General features: G+C 40.0%; 2 protein-coding genes across 5 annotated transcripts; one reads left to right on the forward strand and one right to left on the reverse strand.

Annotated features, from left to right (window-relative positions):
• Positions 1 to 51: 51 nt before the first annotated feature.
• On the reverse strand, positions 52 to 8,734 carry prr5l (proline rich 5 like). Of its 4 annotated transcripts, none has more exons than XM_031565084.2 (10): positions 8,518 to 8,734; positions 7,842 to 7,988; positions 6,343 to 6,473; positions 4,961 to 5,041; positions 4,726 to 4,774; positions 4,061 to 4,118; positions 3,659 to 3,750; positions 3,145 to 3,285; positions 2,687 to 2,807; positions 52 to 1,956 (listed from the first exon to the last, which is right to left on the reverse strand). In XM_031565084.2, exons 3-10 carry the CDS (start codon positions 6,459 to 6,461, stop codon positions 1,619 to 1,621), a joined length of 999 nt encoding a protein of 332 aa, XP_031420944.1. In that variant the 5' UTR covers positions 6,462 to 6,473; positions 7,842 to 7,988; positions 8,518 to 8,734; the 3' UTR covers positions 52 to 1,618. The 4 variants fall into 4 exon arrangements, with proteins under 4 accessions (XP_031420944.1, XP_031420943.1, XP_031420942.1 ...); XM_031565083.2 differs by having other exon boundaries at positions 8,382 to 8,734; XM_031565082.2 differs by lacking the exon at positions 7,842 to 7,988 and having other exon boundaries at positions 8,382 to 8,734.
• A 1,986-nt stretch (positions 8,735 to 10,720) lies between these two features.
• LOC105888480 (ubiquitin-conjugating enzyme E2 H) lies at positions 10,721 to 19,928 on the forward strand. Its single transcript, XM_012814210.3, has 7 exons — positions 10,721 to 11,019; positions 14,956 to 15,032; positions 15,585 to 15,659; positions 16,088 to 16,127; positions 16,244 to 16,296; positions 17,274 to 17,402; positions 17,804 to 19,928. Exons 1-7 carry the CDS (start codon positions 10,967 to 10,969, stop codon positions 17,926 to 17,928), a joined length of 552 nt encoding a protein of 183 aa, XP_012669664.1. The 5' UTR covers positions 10,721 to 10,966; the 3' UTR covers positions 17,929 to 19,928.
• The last annotated feature ends 1,334 nt before the right edge of the window (positions 19,929 to 21,262 follow it).

Consider the following 21,262-nt stretch of genomic DNA (forward strand, 5'->3'; position numbering starts at 1 on the left):
GGACAGATGAGACAAAACTGGAGCTTGTCAGTTTCAAGTTATTTCAGTGACAATTGTGGGTTTTTCTTTCTTTAAATGAAGGGTACCAACAATTTTGTCCACGTCTGTATATGACTTTTGTATGTGATAAGACAGACTACATCATAACAATGAATATTTAGGAATCTTGAGCTAATTGAATCATGACACCAAAATTGTAATTAAATGGTGAAATCATACAATTCCTGTTTTTTTTTCACTCCCAACACAACGTCTAAATGAAAAATGTAGGACTTCCGGCTTACATTAACGAATGCGTAACACTTTATTTGGATAGTCCACCTACAGACTTGTTGAAATTCAAGTTCAGTCTTTGTAATTGTTCACTGAACATCACCATAACCAAACCAAATCCATAACCCTAATCTTAACCATAAATTGTAGTTAACAGAGTTTCAACAGATAATTTGTTTGGAATCTGAGCATCTGTAGATAGTCTATAGGGGACAGTCCAAATAAAGTGTGACCAACAAATGCACCTGACCATGATCATGGTCAGTTTCACCTTCAGAGGTCAATTTTCACAGTGAGATTTAAAGGCAAGAAAGGCTTACACCGCTGCTAGACAAAAGTATATTACAGGCAAAGGGTGGCGGGGTACTGCGTGGCTCTAAAGGGTTTCCCAGGAGAGGATCAGCATTGGGATAAGGCCACCAAAGCTCCTTATCTACTCCAGGACCCGTGAATAGATCACAGATTGGGCATATTCCAAGAGAGGAGATCCAAGAGAGGAGAGGAGAGGGGGGGGGGGGGGTCCATGAGGAGCACTATACTCTAGGATATATATATATATATACTGTATATACACAGTATAATTCCTTAATAGTATTCCTCCAGAGGCACTTCAAGAGAATATTAATGATTCACTTCCTTACACATCATGAAACATTTTATTCATAAATTTAATTGAAAAAAAAAACATGGAAAACAAATAAATGTCAAAAATCTACAGTACAAAATCTCACATGTATATTTTGTACCAGAGCCTCCCTTCACCAAAAAAGAACTGCTCCATAACTAACCATGTGCAGTTCATCCAACTCTTCAGGCAATATTTTGTTTATCAATGTGCATGATAAGGACATTCTGTAGAGGCTCAAGCAACTGGAAGTGATAAAGGACAAGCTCCCCGAAGGGCTACACTATGTAAACCCGTCTCTGGCACCTTTTGTGTTAATACTACCTGAAGTCTTTGTAAATTAAGTGGTGAGACTCAGCAGGACTGGAATTCCACACCCCAGTGGCACTTCCATAGTGGATGGGGCCCAGAGGAGCCTGTCCTCCCTGGGCTTACAGAGACCTCTGTTCCTGTCTCGGCCCAGGGTCTCAGCTTCCTGTACCTCCACTACTATAAGGTATCTGGCCGCATGCTAGAACACAGCAGCATAAAAATCCAACGATTACAGCTGGACAGCATTTGTTCCACTGTCACGTGAACTTTTCATTCAGTGAAAGGCAGTCATCTACCGATAGGGCTCCATCAGTGAACATCTTCCTTTACACAAATTCTTCTTCAGGGAGGTTGCTTTAGACCTCCCAGAATGGGTTTGTATTTAGAAGGCTGTCTCCAGTGACCGTGCTAGCTGGGTGGTGCACACATGAGGTCCGCCGAACTCTGCCGTCTGGACAGCCCAACCACCCTGACTGGGGACTCTAGGATGTCAGGTTCACTGGAGAATGTGTTACTCGCCATACTGCCCCCCCCGGCCTCTTTCCCAGAAAGCATTCTGCCGGCTGTGGTGAGGAGTTTAATGTCTGAGTGGGCATTGGCAACCGTGTGTCGTCGTATGCCACCCGCTTTCTCCAGGTAGGCCTCACCCTCTTGTTCCACCAGGGGTCCGAGTTGGTCGGTCACAAACTGTGTGATCATGATCTCTGGCTGGCTATACTGCGATCTGGAGAGGCCCAGTCTGCATTCTATGAAAGAATATCACATACGTTTTTTTGAGTACACCCACAAGAGATTACTTTTTGGTGTTTAACACAATTGCAGTTACTTCAGATGAGCACCTTCCTGGATGACTATTGTATTGTGTTGTAATGTATATTTTGTGTAAGCACACTGAGAGCCACTTTACCAAGTCAAATTCCTTGTTTGTGCAAACTTACTTGGCCAATAAAACCTGATTCTGATTCTGATGACTTACTCACAGAAAATATGTAAGGATTGATGGTGACTTGAGACATAAAACAGTGATTCTATGATCATTCTCTAAGAGTTGATAGGCCTGCACTCTGCAGAATTTTTTAAGTATAATATAAGATTGACTATTTTTGTCCAAGAGAGGAGATCGGGGGGGGGGTCAGTATTAAGATCAATACTGCAATAATTACCCCCCCCCCCCCCCCCCCAGTATAAGTTCCATATAAACATTGTTGAAGTTAATTTTTTAAATCAATATACAATATACATGTCTAGGTGACAACTCTTCTCAATCTTTTAAACTGTGACTAGCTGTGACACAATAAACAGAAGACCATTGTAGACAACATCCTGAAGAGGCCAATTCATTACAAAAGGCCTTCTCTCAGACTCATTTATCTAGGTAAGCCTCTGGTTCTGTCTCAGCATTCTTTCACTCTGCACTCTGAATACACCACACTTCTGTGTGAATGTTTATTTTCTGCCTTTCACATGGCTGCTAACCTGGAAGATGTTCCCTGTTGCTCCAACTGAGGTAGTTTCCCAGATATGGCGAGATGACCATACCCACCAGTCTCTCAAGAAGGCAGTACTCCTCAGTAGGCCCATTGGGTTCATGGATGCCCTGGACCAGAAACAAACACACACACACACACACACACACACACACACAGACAATGTAATGTGTATTAATCAATGAAATCATCATAAAATAAATCATCATAAAATATAAATGACACTGAGCAAAGGGGTTTTACAAAAAGTATTAGGTTATAGAACAAAGCAGACCTCTTCAGATTAAATTAAAATGTATTAGAAATGCAATGATGTAAGCCATACATTGTGGAAAATAAGTCGTATTATAACTTATAGTAACTTATGAGTAGGCTTATGTAGGTATACAATATGGAGGGAAATGTAACACTATGAACCAGCACAGAAATAGGTGTACAAACATTTACCTGCAGGATGAGCAGCATTTGTGTGATAGGAGGAGGGTGAGGAAGAGGGGCATTAGGCAGCAGAGTCTCAAGGGAAAGCTTTAGAAGCACAAGGTCTCTGAAGCCCAGTAATGCCATCTGTCTGACTGTGAGCTCCTGACCCTGAACACACACACACACACACACACACACACACATTACAGTTCAAAACAACAACTGAAACATTCAATATCCAAGGATTCATTTTTATAATCCACAATGGACGTCTTCTCTGTTATACTACGCATTATGAAGTCAGACTTAATCACGTTTCCCTCTGAATTACTCAAGTCCATTTCCAGCTCTGCCACATAAAAAAAAAGATGGCCTAGCGCATACCTGAATTAGCCTAAACCAAGTCTTTTTATGGGCAGATCACAGTTCCTGGGCATACACCCATGTTTTCCAGAGAACATTACACCTCATTTAACAAAGCCAGAAAAACACAGATAATGGGGTGTGATACATAACCTGCTGGTGTCACACATAACCTCACCTGCACTGGGTAAAAAATAGCCTGGAGGGTCGGTAGGGTTTCTGTGAAGAATCTGCCCCACATCTCAGACAGGATGAGGAGCTGATCATCACCTGAAGGGGGTCAGCAGGGTTAGATATCTGTGCCTCTCTTCTTTCTAGGCTTCTCAATTCTATATTTCTCCATACATACGAGGACTGAATTATTTTTTAAATCTCATATTACTGATGAGCGTCAATGTTGCATGATTCTTGTGCTTTTAATGGAGTTACAGTGTAATCTGCTGGGCAAGCAACTCCTAATGATCTGCCCTTGGTAAATAAGCAGATAAAGTAATCAATAAAGTAATCAATACTTAAGCAAGAGGTGAAAGCAAATTATCTCATATAGACAAGCATAACACAACATTACCATCCTGCTTACCATCATATAGCTGAATCCTTTCGAGTATATATGCAAGGCCTTTGTTTAGAAGTTGATTCTGTGTACAAAGTTTCAGTTAGTAAAATGACTTCATTGCCAAGATATTGACTTTTTCCTTGGCTTGTCTACTGTCTACTATGCCAAGCATTTACAATATGGTGCTTCAAGGTGACAATGAACTTTAATACATAAGGGACATCTGTAATGAAATTTCTAAATGTTGATACTAGATGGAAAGATCTATGTGCGTCATATTTATTTTTGATTTAGAGGACATGTCCTTTCAAACAGACTACTTTTTTTCAGGTTTCTACTCTATATGAATCAATATTTTGTCTCAAGTGGATCAGTAGTCTTTGCCCCAGTTCAAGTCTTACACTACACCTTGCTAAGCCAAATACACTTGACTTCTCACCCCTTAAATTAAGCAAGGTAGCAAAATTTGGCAAGGGCGCAACTGATTAAGATGCCTAAGCATGCAAGCTATTTTAAGTCCCTTTGTGTAACACTTAAACATTTAAATCTACTCCCCGGTCTCCCAACTATAAAAGGCCCCATGCACCCAAAGTGAGTTCATTCCTAGTGCTTTTTCCATTGACAAACCAGTATCTACCCACGGTTGATAACAATAAAACACTTAATGTTTAACAACTCATTGATTTCACCTGAAAGTACTCAGTGATGAAAGAGCCAAGTTCTGTTTTCAGAAGCCACCTGCAGGAGTAAAGCAAGAGAAAGTCAGACCACAGAGCTAAGAAAATGACTGTATAAGAAAGAATTGGATAGAGAAACATAATCGGCTGTCTTGAAATTGAAAACATCTTGAAACAAGACCAACAGGTTTCCTTATAAACAAATATTGTTTACTGAGGTTCATTCTGTCTGCTCAGTCACTTGTACCTTATGCTTTCATTGAGGGTGAAGAGCTCATTGGTCTGCAAGCTTCCTCCTTGGAACACTTTGACGACAGCAGACTGGACACTGAAGAACAAAGACATGAAGAGATCCCAAACGCCCATTCCCATCTTTCAGATTTCTCCTTGACAATTATTTTTAGATAAGGAGTTAAATCCTCTCTTGATAGTATGTAACCCTAGCAAGTCTATGCAGTAAAAAAAAAAAAACAAGTCGCTTCATCTTTTTGCCAACATTACTATATGATCTTATACTTTATATGCTGATGATTCACCCTAATGAGAAAAAGAAAAAATGCCACAGCTAACTATGCCACTGGCCAGACTGTTACTTCTCTATTAATTGTTTCATCTGTTTGGACTTTCCAGCTTTTACTTTCAGAACAATACATTATGCAACAGGAACTCTGCGTGCTGCATTTGATGGCCCCAGATATACAATGCAACTTTACAATTGGTTGATTCAAATGCCAATGTGCAGCAGATGTCATGGAGATAGGATCTATTTACATATGGAGGCGAAGCACTTTCAACTTATATAAGGGTTTATAAGGGTTGAGAACACAAACATGGCCCAGTATCATTCAGTTGATGCCTTTAGCAAAAGCCATATATCAAGTGAGCATATAACAATCCTCATCTTAGAAAAACTATTTTCAAACCATAAAAGGAGAGTTATCCATGCACTTGAGTTCATCAAGCAGGCCACCACCTAATAGAGGGCCTCAACAAAATATAGACTATACTGCGCGTCCGCTTTTCACACAGTCACGGAAGCAAACTCACGCATGCAAATGAGAACTAGTCACTGAAGGCCGCAGTCATTGACTTATTGCTGCCCAGTGATATCCTGCTTCACTGGGCTCTCTCTCTCCACTTTCCTGAATGGGAAGGCTAGCCTTGTACATGTTTCCACATGGAAGTAAAGAGGGCAGAAGGCTCACTTCCGTTTCCTCGGCAGGACATTCTCAAAAACAGCTGCCTCAACAGGATTCTCCAGCCTCCAGTATTTTTCCACGCCCAAAGAACCACACACTAGGCTCGGCTGATGACAGGCTAGGCACTGTGGTTTGTGAGGATACAGTGATGATCTGCCCATGGTTGTAGAATTTTGACCCAAACATGTACTGGCTATATATCCAGTTGACCGCCCAGTATTGAATTGTATTCTCCTCCTGGTTCCTGACACTTTAGTTGTGAAGATATACGTTGAGAAATGTCCATATATATTTGAGAGTTCTGCCTTGTGATCATCTCGGTTTAAAATAAGATAAAGCTTAGATCTGTGCCTACAGCCTTAAATAAATCAAATTATCAGTTTTTGTCCAGATGTGTCCATATATATATATATAAAAGCAGTTCACCCACCTGTTCCACACACTGGCATTGGATAGCTGCAGTGCAGGCGAACTGGCGTGGAATCGGGCGAGGTCCGTCAGCACTGGCGAGCTCATGAAACGAGCACGGGGACGCCTAAAAGAACCCATCACGCTCACAGGCTGGGAGAAAAAGACAGGACACACACACGGACACCAACAAACATCAATTTTAGTTTTACAGGCACGATCAAAAGCAACTTAATCCAAATGTAAAAGAGCAGCAGGCAGTGCACTGCAGAAATGAACTTAGGTACCCAGAGAAAGAGTTTACAATATAGTGAGTAGTCAAAAAAAGCCTAACTGGAAACTCCCCTTGCGCATCAAATAAACACTGACATTGTGTGTGCAGCCACAAAGTAGAAGTGTGTGTCATTCTGAAACCAGAGTGACAACGCTGTACTGTGTGTTCATGCTAGCTTCCTCTGGTCTGCAAACTTCCTGCTTCACTGTACAGCGTGTATAAAGCTATGATAACAATACATAAAATACCTCCACTGTCTGGTGATAAATGAGAGCAGGCATAACTACACAAATCTTGCTTTCAGTTAGATAATGCCTGGATGGGGCATATAAAGTTGAGGTTGAGAATGAATGTAATTAATCTGTAGGCACAGAGAATCTTCATCGTCAACAGGTTGGAACCCAGTCAAAGGCTCCACAGCATGCCACTCCACTCCCTTTGCCAGTTGCCACGATTGTGAGCACGGACATCATGCATGTCCTTCTGTGAGCTCTCAGTCACGGACGAGAGCCTGTGGCCCATGAGTAAGCCTCTCCCACTCGTTTTTTTGGCTGTAATGGACCACATATTCCCACCTCATCCTACACACATCTGATAACAGCATCTGGTTCTCACATATCACCACAAGCCATCAGCAGTTTGTGCATCACTGCTTCTAACGTCTTCTTCTTTCCTGTTCAAGTCTGCAGTACAGTCAATTCATGACATTTCTGGACTATCATCTACAAGCAAGTGAGCAGTCCAATGTATTTGGAGCATGACAGTGTGTGTGTTACCTGCAGGAAAAACACAGGCTACATAAAATGTGCTACAAATGACATATAGGGTAAGCAATGATATCCATGGCGGAGTAGAAAAGGCAGCTTGCACTCCATCTCAACTGATACCTCTCATTTTCACTATCTCTCTCGGCTTCCCTTTGTGTCTTTCTACCCCCTCTGAAGCTGTTGTCTTTGTCTGCGACTGAGGGTTGCTTGGCGACGCTAAATAAGTATTTAGCGATCCCTTCTGTCTTTGGCAGACAGATGAAAATAAACAAAGGCATGCTTGTGAGCACCAATCCTAAGCGCTCAAATGTGCCTGGCTCCAGAAGCGCGTGGTTGTGGATTGAGTTGAAACGGGCAAGCCAGAGCCGACAGCCACTCAAAGAACATAAACAGTGAATGTGCTCTACCGCAAATCAAAAATGTATTGTGAATGAGCATCAACAACACTGAACTTTGCTGCACACGAGTACAATTAGTAACCTCTTATATGGTCCAAGAACAGCCACAGAAGATGCTCGTTACGGCCGGTTGCCAAAACGCAGCCAAGGATCTCTGCAACACTTTCATTTTGTGCTCCATCATCCTGCATGTGTTGTATGGAGGAAGGGAATTCTTAGAGCTGTAATCCTATAAACGAAGACCACGGTCATGAGAAACTACTCAGTGGGGTTAATACAATTTTAATGACCCGAGAAAAAGAGTGATATGCTCAGAATTTGTTTGAAATTGAAAGGCAGTGGTTCAGCTAAAGGTGTTTACACGATTGGTGTCCATAAGTTCATAAGAAAGAAATACATGACAGTTCATGGCAACGTTCATCAGACCAAACTGCTCGAAGAGTCAAGTGCAATTAAGAGGTTCATTTCCGTTCATTTCTCCATTTAGACAGTTTTCTTTTCTTATTCATATCATAAAGGCCAGCGAATGCTTAGGATACAATCAACATGACAAGCTCATTAAATTAGTTTAAAAATAATGTGGACGTTTCACATGCATCTATTTCACAGCCGCAATACTTACGGTCCTCTTGCTCCAAACATTATTTTCCCAATCTTCTCGTAGGTCTAACATTAAACAATTGCACAGGTGCACTAAATAGTGGACAACAGATACCTCAGCGACAAGTAACACAGGACTACTATTCAAAGACACATACCCCTATGCACTTTGGGGTTGTTAAAGAGCCAACCGTGTAGGATACGCAGTCAATGCGAAACAGAAGCCTCTGATATTGTGTGATACATTTCCAAAAAAAAATCGATGACCCAAATATCCAGCGATGAGTTTTGTCTTGGCACACTGAAGGTAATTGTGATACCAGTCCTGTTTCAGCTCGCAACTCCGCGAGGCATTGCATGTGGAAAGCGCATGCGAAGTTTCAACGTTAAGAGCCCATTGATTTGGCGCCTCCCAGCAGACTTCAGTAAGAGTCCTCCTCTTGATAAATTATTCATAGTTTTTAAGATACAAACATTTTCGTCGCTGGTGATAGCCTACCACAACAAATGACAGACTATGGGCTATCTGTATAACTAACATGAGACTCAATTGTCCTATTATGGCTCTCTTATGGTCACTGACTGAGATTAGCCTTAAAGTTAAGCAGAAAACACTCCATCAAACTGGTTCCATTTGAAAGTTCTGAACCTTCATGAAGTCCTGGTCGCCATGATTTAGGCTATACAGCTAATTATTTATTATTTATGTCATCTCATCATGTAAAGGTGAGAACCCTGTCTACAAATTTGATGAAATTGTATTGTACCATTACATGAGACGTATGATATGAAAAGATCTGCCATTTCCACCATTGATTCTTTTTAGTTTGAAAACATATTTTACAAAATGTTTAAGGTAGTGCACATAAGGCATTCAGTGTGCCTGATGAAGGCTGGGAACATTCTATTACCCCCTGGCTTCCCCCCAAACAGAGTTTAGGATGGAAACGTAATTTACATGTTAACTGATGATGCAACTCCTACCAACGATTTAAAACTTGTATGTTCTGCCACCCAGTGGATCACTATGCAATAGCATATTATCTCCGACACCACTAGGCACAGGCCTTCTAGGTCCTCTTGGAAGATCTTGTGGAAAAGTATATATTCTTGTGTATACTAGTGTGGTCGCCAATCTGGATGCTGATGCCTTCAGAATAATAATACGTTAATAAATCAAATATTATAAGTATTAAATATGTCATTTAAGAGTAATAAGAGTATTTTGACTAGTGTTAAGGTAGGCTATATGTTGGTGTACCCCCATGAGAAAAGTAAGACACCTTTACAACAGCAAGACTACACAACGAGATGGAAGCAAAAAGTTCCAAGAGTCCCTCAAAGACTGATTTGCAGGTCCACCTTGCTTTATAAATGGTTACCCTTTCTGGTTTGAATTGATTATGACAGTATTGTATTCTTCCTCTGGCTGGAAACAGTAGATTGCAGAACAGTCTATGTTTCTGTTTTAATTTGGTTTGAAGATCCAGAGGATATTGAATTACTGCAGAAAAACTGAGAAAAAAAACTTCACACTTGTGCATACTAGCATTATTTTATGTTATGTTTTATGTTTTGAGATAGATTTTCATAAAGGCCAAAAATACTTTGAAATGTGGCTGTTGAATTACCATAGAATATCTCATTTTATCCTGTGGCAGACTGCTGGTCTCAGGCAGATGCCCCTTCTTTTGACCTGAGTTCAGTTAAAGGTTTCTTCCTGTTAAAACACTTTTCTGATTCTTTACATCTTTCTTCTGAGGAAGCAAAGGACAGCCACCCAAAGACATGCATTCCGGGTTGCTTTTTTTGCTAGCATTACTACATTTCACGTTGGATGAGTGTGCCTAAATACATTTAAATGCTGATCAAAGACAGAAAGTGTATGATTTATATTTCAGGTAAAGATGTGCTGATGGACTTGAGATTCACATTCAGGCAAGTCAGTGTGTTCTTTTCAATAAGGGCTATTGGATAACAGGGTCTATAGAAATACTTTTAGGCTAAAGGTCAAGATAAGAGGAGTTTAGGATTATCAGCATTGTTCCAAAGGGCAGAATTACCCCAAATAGGTAAGTGTGTTTAATCAACATTTAGCAAACATTAACTTGATGAGACAAGATTAAAAACACAGAGACAAAAAAATCCATGCATCTGATCCATTGTGCCAGCTGCCATCATGTAGGCTTAGCCATCAGTAATCTTGGCAATCAAATAAACGTGTGTCCTTTAATCAAGGCAATTGATTTATTCAGCATTTGTCCATCATTTTCTATAGCCTATTTGGAAATGAATCAGTAACAAACTACATGGACTACAAAAGCGCATTTGTGTGACGTCCAATATATAGGCCACTCTGCTGTGTCGCCTCTGACACGTCATTGGTAGAGGGAGAGAAGGTTCAATAGCTTGTTAGTTGAGGAGAAACAGTGAACAGAGTTCTCGTGGTTGACAGAGGTTATTGTGGGGTGAGAGTGGGCATCGTTAAAAAAAATAACAAGTGAAGTAGTTGACATTGTGTGGATGAAATAAGCTCAAACTCCGATATTTAGTGATACATCGCTGAAAGGATTTCACTGCAGTGTTGCACTGTAAAGGGACGCAAAAATGTCGTCTCCAAGTCCGGGCAAGAGGCGAATGGATACCGACGTGGTGAAACTGTATCCTTTTTCAGAAGATAAGAAGAACATAATATTTTTGTTCCGAAATTACAATGACAGTTATCAAGAAATAATGGAATCTGCATTATTATTCTGTGTAACGTGCCCTTTTCTTTGTGTAACGATACTCATATGTCAATGTATCGATACTTTTTATTTGTATTAGTTATGGGACAGCAACATTACAAAACATCTTTTGACGGTCACCAAATGTTCGATTAAGTGTTGTCTTGGGGCTCTTAAGCCTTTGTAGTTAACGTTAGTCATTTCAGTGACGTAAGGTAAATAGCTTAATAGTCAAATGGTCACTTGTCAAATTTGTTTTTGGCAAAAATATGTCTAGCGAGCTGACTCAAATTTGCTATCTAACGATAGCTACTTAGAAAACGCCAGATAGTTTTAGTTAACTGAGCTAACAACAACTCGTCGTGGCATTCGAGCTAGGTAGCTAGCCACGGAGCTGTTCAGGAAAACAACTAGAGTTCATTTGGTAACAGCTAACGTTAGCTAGCGATCTGTAACCGTTTACTAGTACTGAAAAACAGCCAGCTACATTTGAAGCTGCCGAAACGGCAGCGAATGTTATTGCCTTTATTTGATGCAACCTGGCTATCCTTCGTAAAGTATTGTATTGTATAGCGTTGACAGTTAGCTAGCGAAGTGAACTAGTCAACCATATTAATATGGAACCAGTTTACTTAAGGAGTAGGGACAACCGTAGTTATTTGATTATGTTTTAGGTGCGAGACAATTAAAATGTTGCTAGTGAGGGTGAGCTTACTGGTTAGCTTCATAGACCTAACCATCTCTTGTTAGATAACGTGTGTTCGCTTGGAAAATATACGTGTGTGTGTGTGGTGGTGGGGGGGCATGAGCAATGGTTAGAGCAGGCCAACGTTGTTGACAGGCCTGCTGTGTGAAAAGGGAAAAATACAACGCAGTCCCTATATTTAGGCACCAGCACAGTACAAAAAACCCGGACATTTGTTCGTCGACCTCTCCTGATATGCAACATTTTGGTTGGAATTCAGAAACATCTTATTTGATCAAACTTGTCATGCAATATTGTTAAGCTTTTTGGACGAATCTATATCTGCAATTGCATAGCAAGTAGCATATATGATTAACGGTTGTCTTAGGGGTGAAGTTACTAACGTTGGCTGGGGAAAATATGTTTACGTGTTCTTGTTGAATAAGGATTAGACAAGTCCAAAGACACGCTATTATTTCAATCGCTCTGTATACGAGTCCACACGCCAATGCATTTATATATAATGACGTGTATATTTTAAGTTTAATATGATATTCTATGCCGTTCTTTGTCCATGTTTGTAGTGGCGTATAGTTCAGGAAAATTACGTTGAGCACAAAATACGCTATTATTAAAATGCATAGGGGAACTGCGGGTTACCACTCATCTCAAATCTGTAGATTGGTTTGTAAAATACATAAAAATAATAATGTTGCTGTTATCATTAGATAATATCCTTAAAAATATTAAATATGTGCTTGAAAAATACACTCGTGTTAGACAGGGTACGACCATCTGGAAGATTAACTGAGCTCTAGTAGCTGCAGTGCTGCGTTTCTCCAAATAGCACCTTTGCATGGAATCTATCCATGGAGTTTTGCCGTGTCCCAGTGCGTTTTACTGTCTACATCAGCAGGATGTAGTCACCGAAGTTTGGGCAAAGGATGTGTGGACAAACGGGTTTAGTATTGTTTTTGTGCTCGTGCAGTTGCAGCTGGGAAACTGATTGGCTGGTGTGTTACCATCCGGAAACGGGTTGGAGGCGGAGTTTCGCAAACAGCTGATCGAGGACAACAAACCATACACTAGTCATGAGCGGGGGTTGGGTATAGCCTGCCTTAAGTGGTCAGACCATAAGTTGGGGCCCACCTGGCTAACGTGTCCAGATCATAATGAACAGTCTTTTCCGAATTCACAATTCTTTAAAAAATGTCTCACAGCCTTAATGATAAAATCATTATTTAAAATCATTCACTCATAAAACTGATTGGTTATTTTTTTGTTAAGCTTAAACAGTCTGAATCTGATTAGTTTTGTGACTTATCCTTCGAGTCCCATACTAACTATGTTGTTATTACACCAGTTTACTTTAAAATGAGTAACCAGTAACCTTGTGCTTAATATAAGGTCAAAAGACATAGAACCTGTTTTTATATCCAAACTTCATGACCTCTTCAATGCTTTAGAACTGTACACAGGTTTAAATTACCTTTGCTGGGTTGTATGACCTTAACATTTGAACATTGTAGAAGTTTACAAGTTGAATTTACTTTCTTGTGTATATGGCCATTGATTAAATGTAGGTATTTAGAAATCAGGCTTGGTATAAAAAAATTCTACTATTGTTGACGACTGGTAGCAGACTAGCAGGGCCAGCTGAACAGGTTGAGGCCTGCTTGTGTGTATCTGTGGGGGGTGACATAAGAGACATAGAGCTGCAGGCCTATGTGGGAGGTGGGACCAGAAGTGTCAATCCCCCTAGCCCTGCTCACCATTCAGGAATTCAGCATGCGAGCAGTGTTTAGGATGACAAAGCTTTCACAGTGGAATTCATGATTTCAGCTTCAGTGGAGCAGCTGGATGCTCTTGCTCATTCTAGAATGCTGCACTTCTAAATATGGGGGTTTCATCCCCCATCTGTGGTTTTAAGTTAGGGTTGTTTTCCAAGGTAATCATCTTAGATTCTCTGAGATATTGGCTGAGGCCCAAATTGAAGGTCTTGTCCTAGTTTAGCATATTTTCTGAAGTACATATCATAGGGGCTTTCATGGTGGTACTTGACATCTAAAAGAATAGAAAATGATGACTGATAATTTGTTAAAATGATATGTGCAGCAAGTATTTTCTCAAGTATTGTATTTAAAATGTTTTACACCACATATGTTTTGATGTTTTAAAATCTCAACTGCAATTTCAGAAGCATTTCACCATTCTGATGCGCTGATCAAATTGTATATTTACTTAGCAGAGAATGTGTTTTGCTAGTGTAAGGAAAAACAACTGAGGTACCTACCACACACAACAAGGGAAACCATCTTTTTTTAAGAGCCCTCCTACAACTGCTAAAAGAAGAACTGAGAAAGGAAATGCTCAAACAGTGGAGGGTAAACAGAACCACGCATGGGAGTATATTATAAACATAGGACTAGTTTTGAGATGTATTACCTTTCCATCCCAAGTTATTAAATGCCTTAAATAATCTTGTCACACATTCTTTGCGAACACTGGACGAAGGACTGCTCTGGAATGTTGTTGGCATGCTTCTCCAAATACATCTCTTGTGTGTGTGTTTGAGTGAGTGGACTTGTAGGTCATGGTTGATCTAAGTACGGAATCTTGCCATCCCTTGATAATCATGACCTGAATCACTGCTAAGGCTGGGACTCCATTTTTCCATTTTCAACATACTGTTGTGGATGTCTGGATATCTGCATGATATTCAAATTAAGTGATAAGAAGCTTAATGAAAGCCCACTTACCATGACCTCTAACTCCAACTGGTTTTTTGCATGTTAGCTGGACAGGGAGGCTTGCAGCTATTGCTACACCTGTTTATGCACGTTTATGTGCTTAACAGGAGAAAGGGATGCATAGAAATGTACCATGACTCACAGCATTCAGTGAAGAGCTGTAAAAGGATCCTATGAAAGATTGAAGACTACACATTCTCTGTTATGTATCAGGTCTCGGGAAGTAGAGTCAGTGTACCAGCCATAGGTGAATATAATGTTGCTGCATTAGAGGTGTGTTAGAGTTTATAATTTAGGACCCATGGAGACCTTAGGGGATTGAGTCCACCTCTCTCGTACTGTGTTAATGACATCTTTGGAATGACTAACGTCAAAGGCAAAGGTGCAGTTTTTTTCCTTCTGACTCAGTGATGTTCCTTAACAACACGACAACAGCATTGAAAGCAAACATGAAGTCACCATCTTGAGCGGACTTAACGAGTTTGTGGTGAAGTTTTATGGACCACAAGCAAGTAAGTTGTAATGTTTTTAAAATGTTTTAATTTGTTTCTCATCTCTACACCAGTAACACCAGTTTTCCCCACTCCTTTTGCACACTGTGCCTCTTGCTTTGTGGTGGCTATGACTTGTTCCAGAAAGCAAAGTCTCAGAGGTCATGAGTTTTGAGCAGATGATTTCTACACTTGTGGAGCAAATGGCCTTTTTTGTTTTTGTCAAACAGCTGTGAGATTAGCTGTTCTAATTTTAGCATCCATGATGAAATGGCTGTCCATATCCAGTCAGACAGGAGGCACATACATGGTCACTGGAATATTAGCGGCTTGGAGTGTCATAAGTAGATTGCCACAAGCACACTCCTTATTGCTAGTTTACCTCACGTTACTGAGACAAAAGAAACTTGACTGAGGTGTCCCCTGTATCTTGTGTGAAGATCAGTCTGTTGTGGTTTGCGATGACATTTTAGGGCCAGTGACCAGTAAGAACGTTTGCCACACAGAAATCATGTTATGTTTGGGTGTGTTTTTTTTCTGTTTCTATTTAACTGTTGATTAATTATTTTTCAGCGCCATATGAAGGAGGTGTGTGGAAGGTGCGAGTCGATCTACCAGACAAATACCCATTCAAGTCTCCATCTATAGGTATGGCTAGCAATGCTTTGCGCTATAATGCCTCGTCACATCCACAGTAACAAACAGGCAGACCACAATAGGAAATCTCTCCTGAACCACTCTCTTCAGTGAGTCATGCTGAGCAGCATGCACAGTGGGAAATAAACATGAACCCCTTTTTGGCGTTATCAAGAGCAATATGATGCCGTTCTCAATGACCAGCAGCAATTCATGTAAACAGTACAATGAAATGGAGACGTAGTTTGACGTATGGGTGTATATATGTATTTTTGACACAAAAATGCCCTACAACCAATACCTATATGCAACAAGTATTTGTAATGCATCATGCTAGTTGCCCTGCTACACATAATGTGTGATAATGTGACAGTCTTGGTAAAATTGATAGTATTGTGCATAAATTTGAGGTCTAACATGGCTCTTGTTATTTTCTACAGGTTTTATGAATAAAATATTCCACCCAAACATTGATGAAGCGTAAGTGCAAACCTCCAGAGACAATTATGTATAAACTAATGCATTCTAAATTTTGCTGCACTGTTTGTCTTTCTGACACACAACTAATGTTTATACCCTTTTTGTGAACTTTTCAGGTCAGGCACTGTCTGCCTAGACGTTATCAATCAGACATGGACAGCCCTTTATGGTAAGCAAAGATGAAGCAGACATCCATCATATATAATCAGTGGACACCCAAAGTGGATGTTTTTTTTTTTACTTCCCAGTGCTATGGTGTAACCAGTGCTTCTCTGCCAATGTGTCAGGGCCAGCTTTAGTGAAGCCTATGCAGTTGTTTGTGTTGTTTATTAAGTTCCTGTCTGGTGATCTATCTGAGGCAATTGAGTCGAATGTTTTTCTTCACTCCATTTGAAAAGTGTAGCTCATTGATTTAAAAAAAAAAAAAAGCAAGAAAGCCTGCTACAGTGTGAGGCCTTCACAAGGAAGCCTGTGTGAAGGGTGGAGTCTAAAACTGTGGCAAGGCAGGAATTAAGCCTGAAGGTCTTTTTTTCGCAATAAGTGTTAAACACTATTGTAAGAGACAGTATGCAACATGTTGCGATACAATAAAGCTTTGTTTTATAGCAACTAGTGCTGGTATCATCTTCAAATTAATTTTAATGGTGTTTATAGTCATGTGAAGGACAGATAAACACACCTGTCATTGCAACTAAATGCCTAGGCTATGAACTATGCAGTTCTGTGTTCCTAGTTGGACCGCCCCGAGAAAATGTAATGAAATGAATTGTAATTAAATGAAATTAAATGAAATTAAATGAAATTAAATGAAATTAAATTAAATTAAATTAAATTAAATTAAATTAAATTAAATGGCACATTGCCTAAATAAACTAGTTAGTATGCTAGCAAGCCTTTATCAGTCCCAACTACTGTGCTGTTGTTGATGTTTGTAAGCATTTTTGCCTTTTCAGTAGTTTGCTAGTTTTCAACCAAAACTTCTTACTGCTACTTTTAAGAAGTTATCCGGCTATATGTTTATTAGACAGGCGTCCTCCATGAGTGTGTTCATTTTGACATGCTAGTGTAATTGGTTAAAACATACCAAGGTAGCTCATTTAATTTCACTATTTGAAAACTGTAATATTGTTTTCCTTTCCCTTTCAGATCTCACCAACATTTTTGAGTCCTTCTTACCTCAGTTATTAGCGTACCCTAATCCCATCGATCCCTTAAACGGAGATGCAGCTGCCATGTACCTCCATCGGCCAGAGGAATACAAACAGAAAATCAAAGGTAAGTCTCAGAGGCCATCTTTTTGAGCTAAAAACATTTAAAGCTATATTAAAACAAGACAGTTAACTGAATTAACAATTAATGAGATTTACTTCTCCGGTCCCAGCAGAATTTGAGATCTTCAGAATTAGCTACATCCATCCAGTGTGTGGGCTGGAATTTTTTAATGTTAATGTTTGATGTTTATGTAACCTTGCATCTAGACTACATGTAGTATACGTGTATATGTCTGTTGTGGATTTAAAGGTGTCAAAATTGACATCATATAGTAGATAGGATCACTTTCTTTCAGAGCAGGTGAGGTTAGCATGTAATGGGTTTGCTGAAAGATATGTATCTACCAGTGCTGCTTCCATCAATTAGTCGACCTCTTCTCTGTCCTCCTTCCCTATCTCCTGTAGAATACATCCAGAAATATGCAACAGAAGAGGCCCTGAAGGAACAGGAGGAAGGTGCTGGGGACTCCTCATCAGAGAGCAGCATGTCGGATTTCTCAGAGGACGAGGCCCAGGACATGGAGTTGTAGTGTCATCCTGACGACTCTCCAACCACAAAGACTATGATGTTTTTCCTAAATATCTGAAGCAGACTTATGATATTCATATTTAAACATGGCAATTTTTTTATTACTAAACAGGAATTTTTATGACTATATTATTAGCGTCTGTGTTAATGGCACCCTTTTGTGAGGGTTTCTTTTTTTTCTTCTTGATCATCCTCCCCACAAATTTCACAAAGCATTGTCATGTCCTGTCCCGCAACAATAGTAGCCCAGTCTGACCGCATGAGACGACTCATACCCCAATCATTATTTGTCACAGCAAAAACAAACTGGGGCTGATGTGGGACAAAGCGTTGATGACAAATGGTGGCCTCCTGCACCGACTGGCAAAAAATGGAGAAGAAACTGTTGCTACATCATGGCAACGCTAAAAAGTTCTCATTCACAAACAGCCACTTTCCCCCAGTTTTGAGTTGAGCTGTTTATTTTGACAGTATACCAGTAGTTATATATGGACCCGAGTAAGGATTTCAAAGGCTTGTTCTGGTTATGTACTACCTTATTTGCCTCTTGCAAATTTCTTCTGCGGATTTTGGATTTCTTGCTTATTCTGAGTTGTGTGTGGGAGGGTGGGACAAAGGGGGGGTTATGGACGCAAGACCTTTTTTATATGCACAATGGATATTTTCACCTAATTGTTCGTATTAAGAGTATCTTGTGTACATAGAACATCGCGCCTCACTGAGGATCAGTGGCTTTTCTGAGATGGGAACTCCTTGTTCGGCATCAACCAAGACATTCTTCAGGTGAACTGTCGCCTGACCACAAGACTGCTGTCAAGGCTGTAGACATCAGTAGTGAAATTCAACGATTTTTAAAGCCTCGGTTCCATTAGTTTTTTTTGTCTTACATGTCTTTTATCCTTTGCTCGTGACCACAAGGATTATTAACACAGAGATACCCACAATAAAATGCCCTGAGCATTGCTTTTAAAAATAGCCTGCAGATATTTTGGGTAACTGGCTGTGTGTATGTATACATCTTGTGTAGGCTAATCAGTATTCAGTTTTTATGTGGGGGTGGGGGAAGAGGGGAGGGAGGGTGGGTAGTGTGTGTTTCATTTATCTTGTTTTTCCAGATTGTCGTTAACACATCAATGTGTTAATACTAAATAGTCCCACATATCATTCTCCATGTTGCCAGTCTCCACAATGGCTCTGTATCATTATGACAGATGTGAGGTTCATTCTTTCTCCATGTCAGCAGGATTTGCAATTCTGTTAAGTCATTGTACAAGCCATGTCTGTAAAGAAAAACAGTTGTATTCTCTGAAAAGAGGAAATGGCAATAAAGAGTGATGTGGGGGAAACAAATTGTGTTTGCAAATGAAGGCCTAATGACTCTCGCTTCAGTAAGAGTAGTTGGTTATTTGTTACATTTGAACCCTGAAACAAACAAGCCAGCATGTTTTGACAATAGATTGATTGTTGACATCTTGACTGAAATCATTGTAAAGGATGACACTGATCATCTCTTCAAAGTAACAAAACAAGCCAAACTTAGTTTGTGGCTAAACTAGGTAATTAAACTTAGCAAGAGGTTTGACTATTTCCCTGTTTAAAGCCTCCTGAAAATGCTCTGTTAAGTTTGACTGAACTTGTATGTTCCTGGGAGAGATGCTAACACTATTACTCACTGGTCTATTGCCTGTTAAGTTACATGTTTATGCCTGCTGGATTTATCATGTTTGACAGGGTACAGAAGAAATAAAAAGGGAAAACAACCCCTTTTGTGAAGAAACTATAGCTGTGTACAGCAATCCACTAGACGGTTGTCACTAGGCTTTAAATTGTGCAAGTATGCATATGTTGAGCAGGAATACTTTCCATGGTTCTGGCATTTGACATTTCAATGGAGCGCGCTGAGCTGAACTTACCTGAGTTCTGTAGGCTACTGGCATTTTGATAGATTTAGTGTCTGAAACAACCAATAAATTCATGCTGAATGAAGTTTCGGCCAAAACACGTGATGTTATTTAACAATATGTTGTATTATTTAACACGGGTTTGGGGGAAAATGTAATATTCTGCTGATGCTATTTTAGCTAAACATTTCAAATGGAATGTTGAGTAACAGCAAGTTATTGCCTTAGGTCAGCTACCTATCTTTCCTTCAAGGACTCCAGATCCAAACAACATTATTGTGTAAACCTCCTACTGAGTGCTGGCTATTGCAACACTTTGAGGAGCCATGTTTTTCTTGTTTCTTTACCTTCATAGTAAGTAGTTAATGGGCAAGTCATTGTTCTGCTTCCGCTCTCCTTTTTCCATTTGAACAATATTACATTGTACATAGCACATATTGTGCTAACTGTTGCCTTCTTTTCTCAGTGTGCAACACCTCTGTTACCTTTTCTCATTACAAGGAAAATGAACTTGCAGGAAAAAAACACAGATCAGTTTGAAGCTGAAGAATGTGTAACATGTTCCTGATACTCATGACACCAGGAGTTTATTACATAACCACAACCATATCACTCTGAAAGTTCCTTCTGAGACAAACACAACATGACTAGAAATTCAAAGTTGCATTTTTGCAGTCGTGATGGTTTTTTTCCCTGCCCATTATGATAACCACTAGCCTGACGATGTCATACTCATAATTCTAGTCAGAATATGAGTCTGATATCGCTCCATTGGGCTGTGATTATGGGGCGTGTTTCAACCGAACCAGGAGAAAAAATGCCTCTTCGCTCAATTGGTTACCTACAACCAATCAGAACAACGTAGTATGTGACCAGGGGCAGCTGATACATTACACTTTTACCGGATCCCGTAGGAAGGAAGGCAAAAACATCTTTTCGATTGACAAATGCCTTAATCGCGTTTCTCTGTTCCTCTTTCAAAATGATTGCACTGTCAATGTCTAAATGGACTCGAATCTATACATTTCAGCTCTCCAGCGGCAGCCATGTTTGTTGAAAACAAATTCAACTCGTGTGTTGGTGACGTGGTTGGTTAAGTTACTGTTGATCATCTGTCCATCATCGTATAAAGCCCGCCTTAACAATTTGATTGGTACGGCCGATATCGAGCCGCAGATAATTTCTCCTCAATGGAGTAATGCCAGACCGAACTTCCCAACCAAAAAATGTGTGGGCGGGGCTAAGTTCGGTCTGGTATCCAGGCTAGATAACCACAGCATTCAGTGCCAAACAGCACAAGCTTGATCTATTAGAGGTAGAGCAAGGGAACTGAATGTAACTTTATTTTTTTTGGTGGTGTAATTTAAAGAATACCAAAATGTTTCAGTAAGCCATATAAACACTTTTAAGTCTGAGTAAAAAAAGATTTCCTTA

Source organism: Clupea harengus, chromosome 3 (assembly GCF_900700415.2).
Source record: "Clupea harengus chromosome 3, Ch_v2.0.2, whole genome shotgun sequence".
Classification (NCBI taxonomy): Eukaryota; Metazoa; Chordata; class Actinopteri; order Clupeiformes; family Clupeidae; genus Clupea; species Clupea harengus.

Excerpts from the sequence above, each read along its gene's own strand:
- LOC105888480 (XM_012814210.3), top strand. The coding sequence starts at position 10,967 with ATGTCGTCTCCAAGTCCGGGCAAGAGGCGAATGGATACCGACGTGGTG. Across the intron at positions 11,020-14,955 it reads GATACCGACGTGGTGAAACT|CATTGAAAGCAAACATGAAG; the intron begins GTATCCTTTTTC and ends ACACGACAACAG. Across the intron at positions 15,660-16,087 it reads ATTCAAGTCTCCATCTATAG|GTTTTATGAATAAAATATTC; the intron begins GTATGGCTAGCA and ends TATTTTCTACAG.
- prr5l (XM_031565081.2), bottom strand. The coding sequence starts at position 8,718 with ATGCAATGCCTCGCGGAGTTGCGAGCTGAAACAGGACTGGTATCACAA. Across the intron at positions 5,042-6,342 it reads AATGCCAGTGTGTGGAACAG|TGTCCAGTCTGCTGTCGTCA; the intron begins GTGGGTGAACTG and ends TTTGTTCTTCAG. Across the intron at positions 4,119-4,725 it reads TCATCACTGAGTACTTTCAG|AATCAACTTCTAAACAAAGG; the intron begins GTGAAATCAATG and ends CTTTGTACACAG.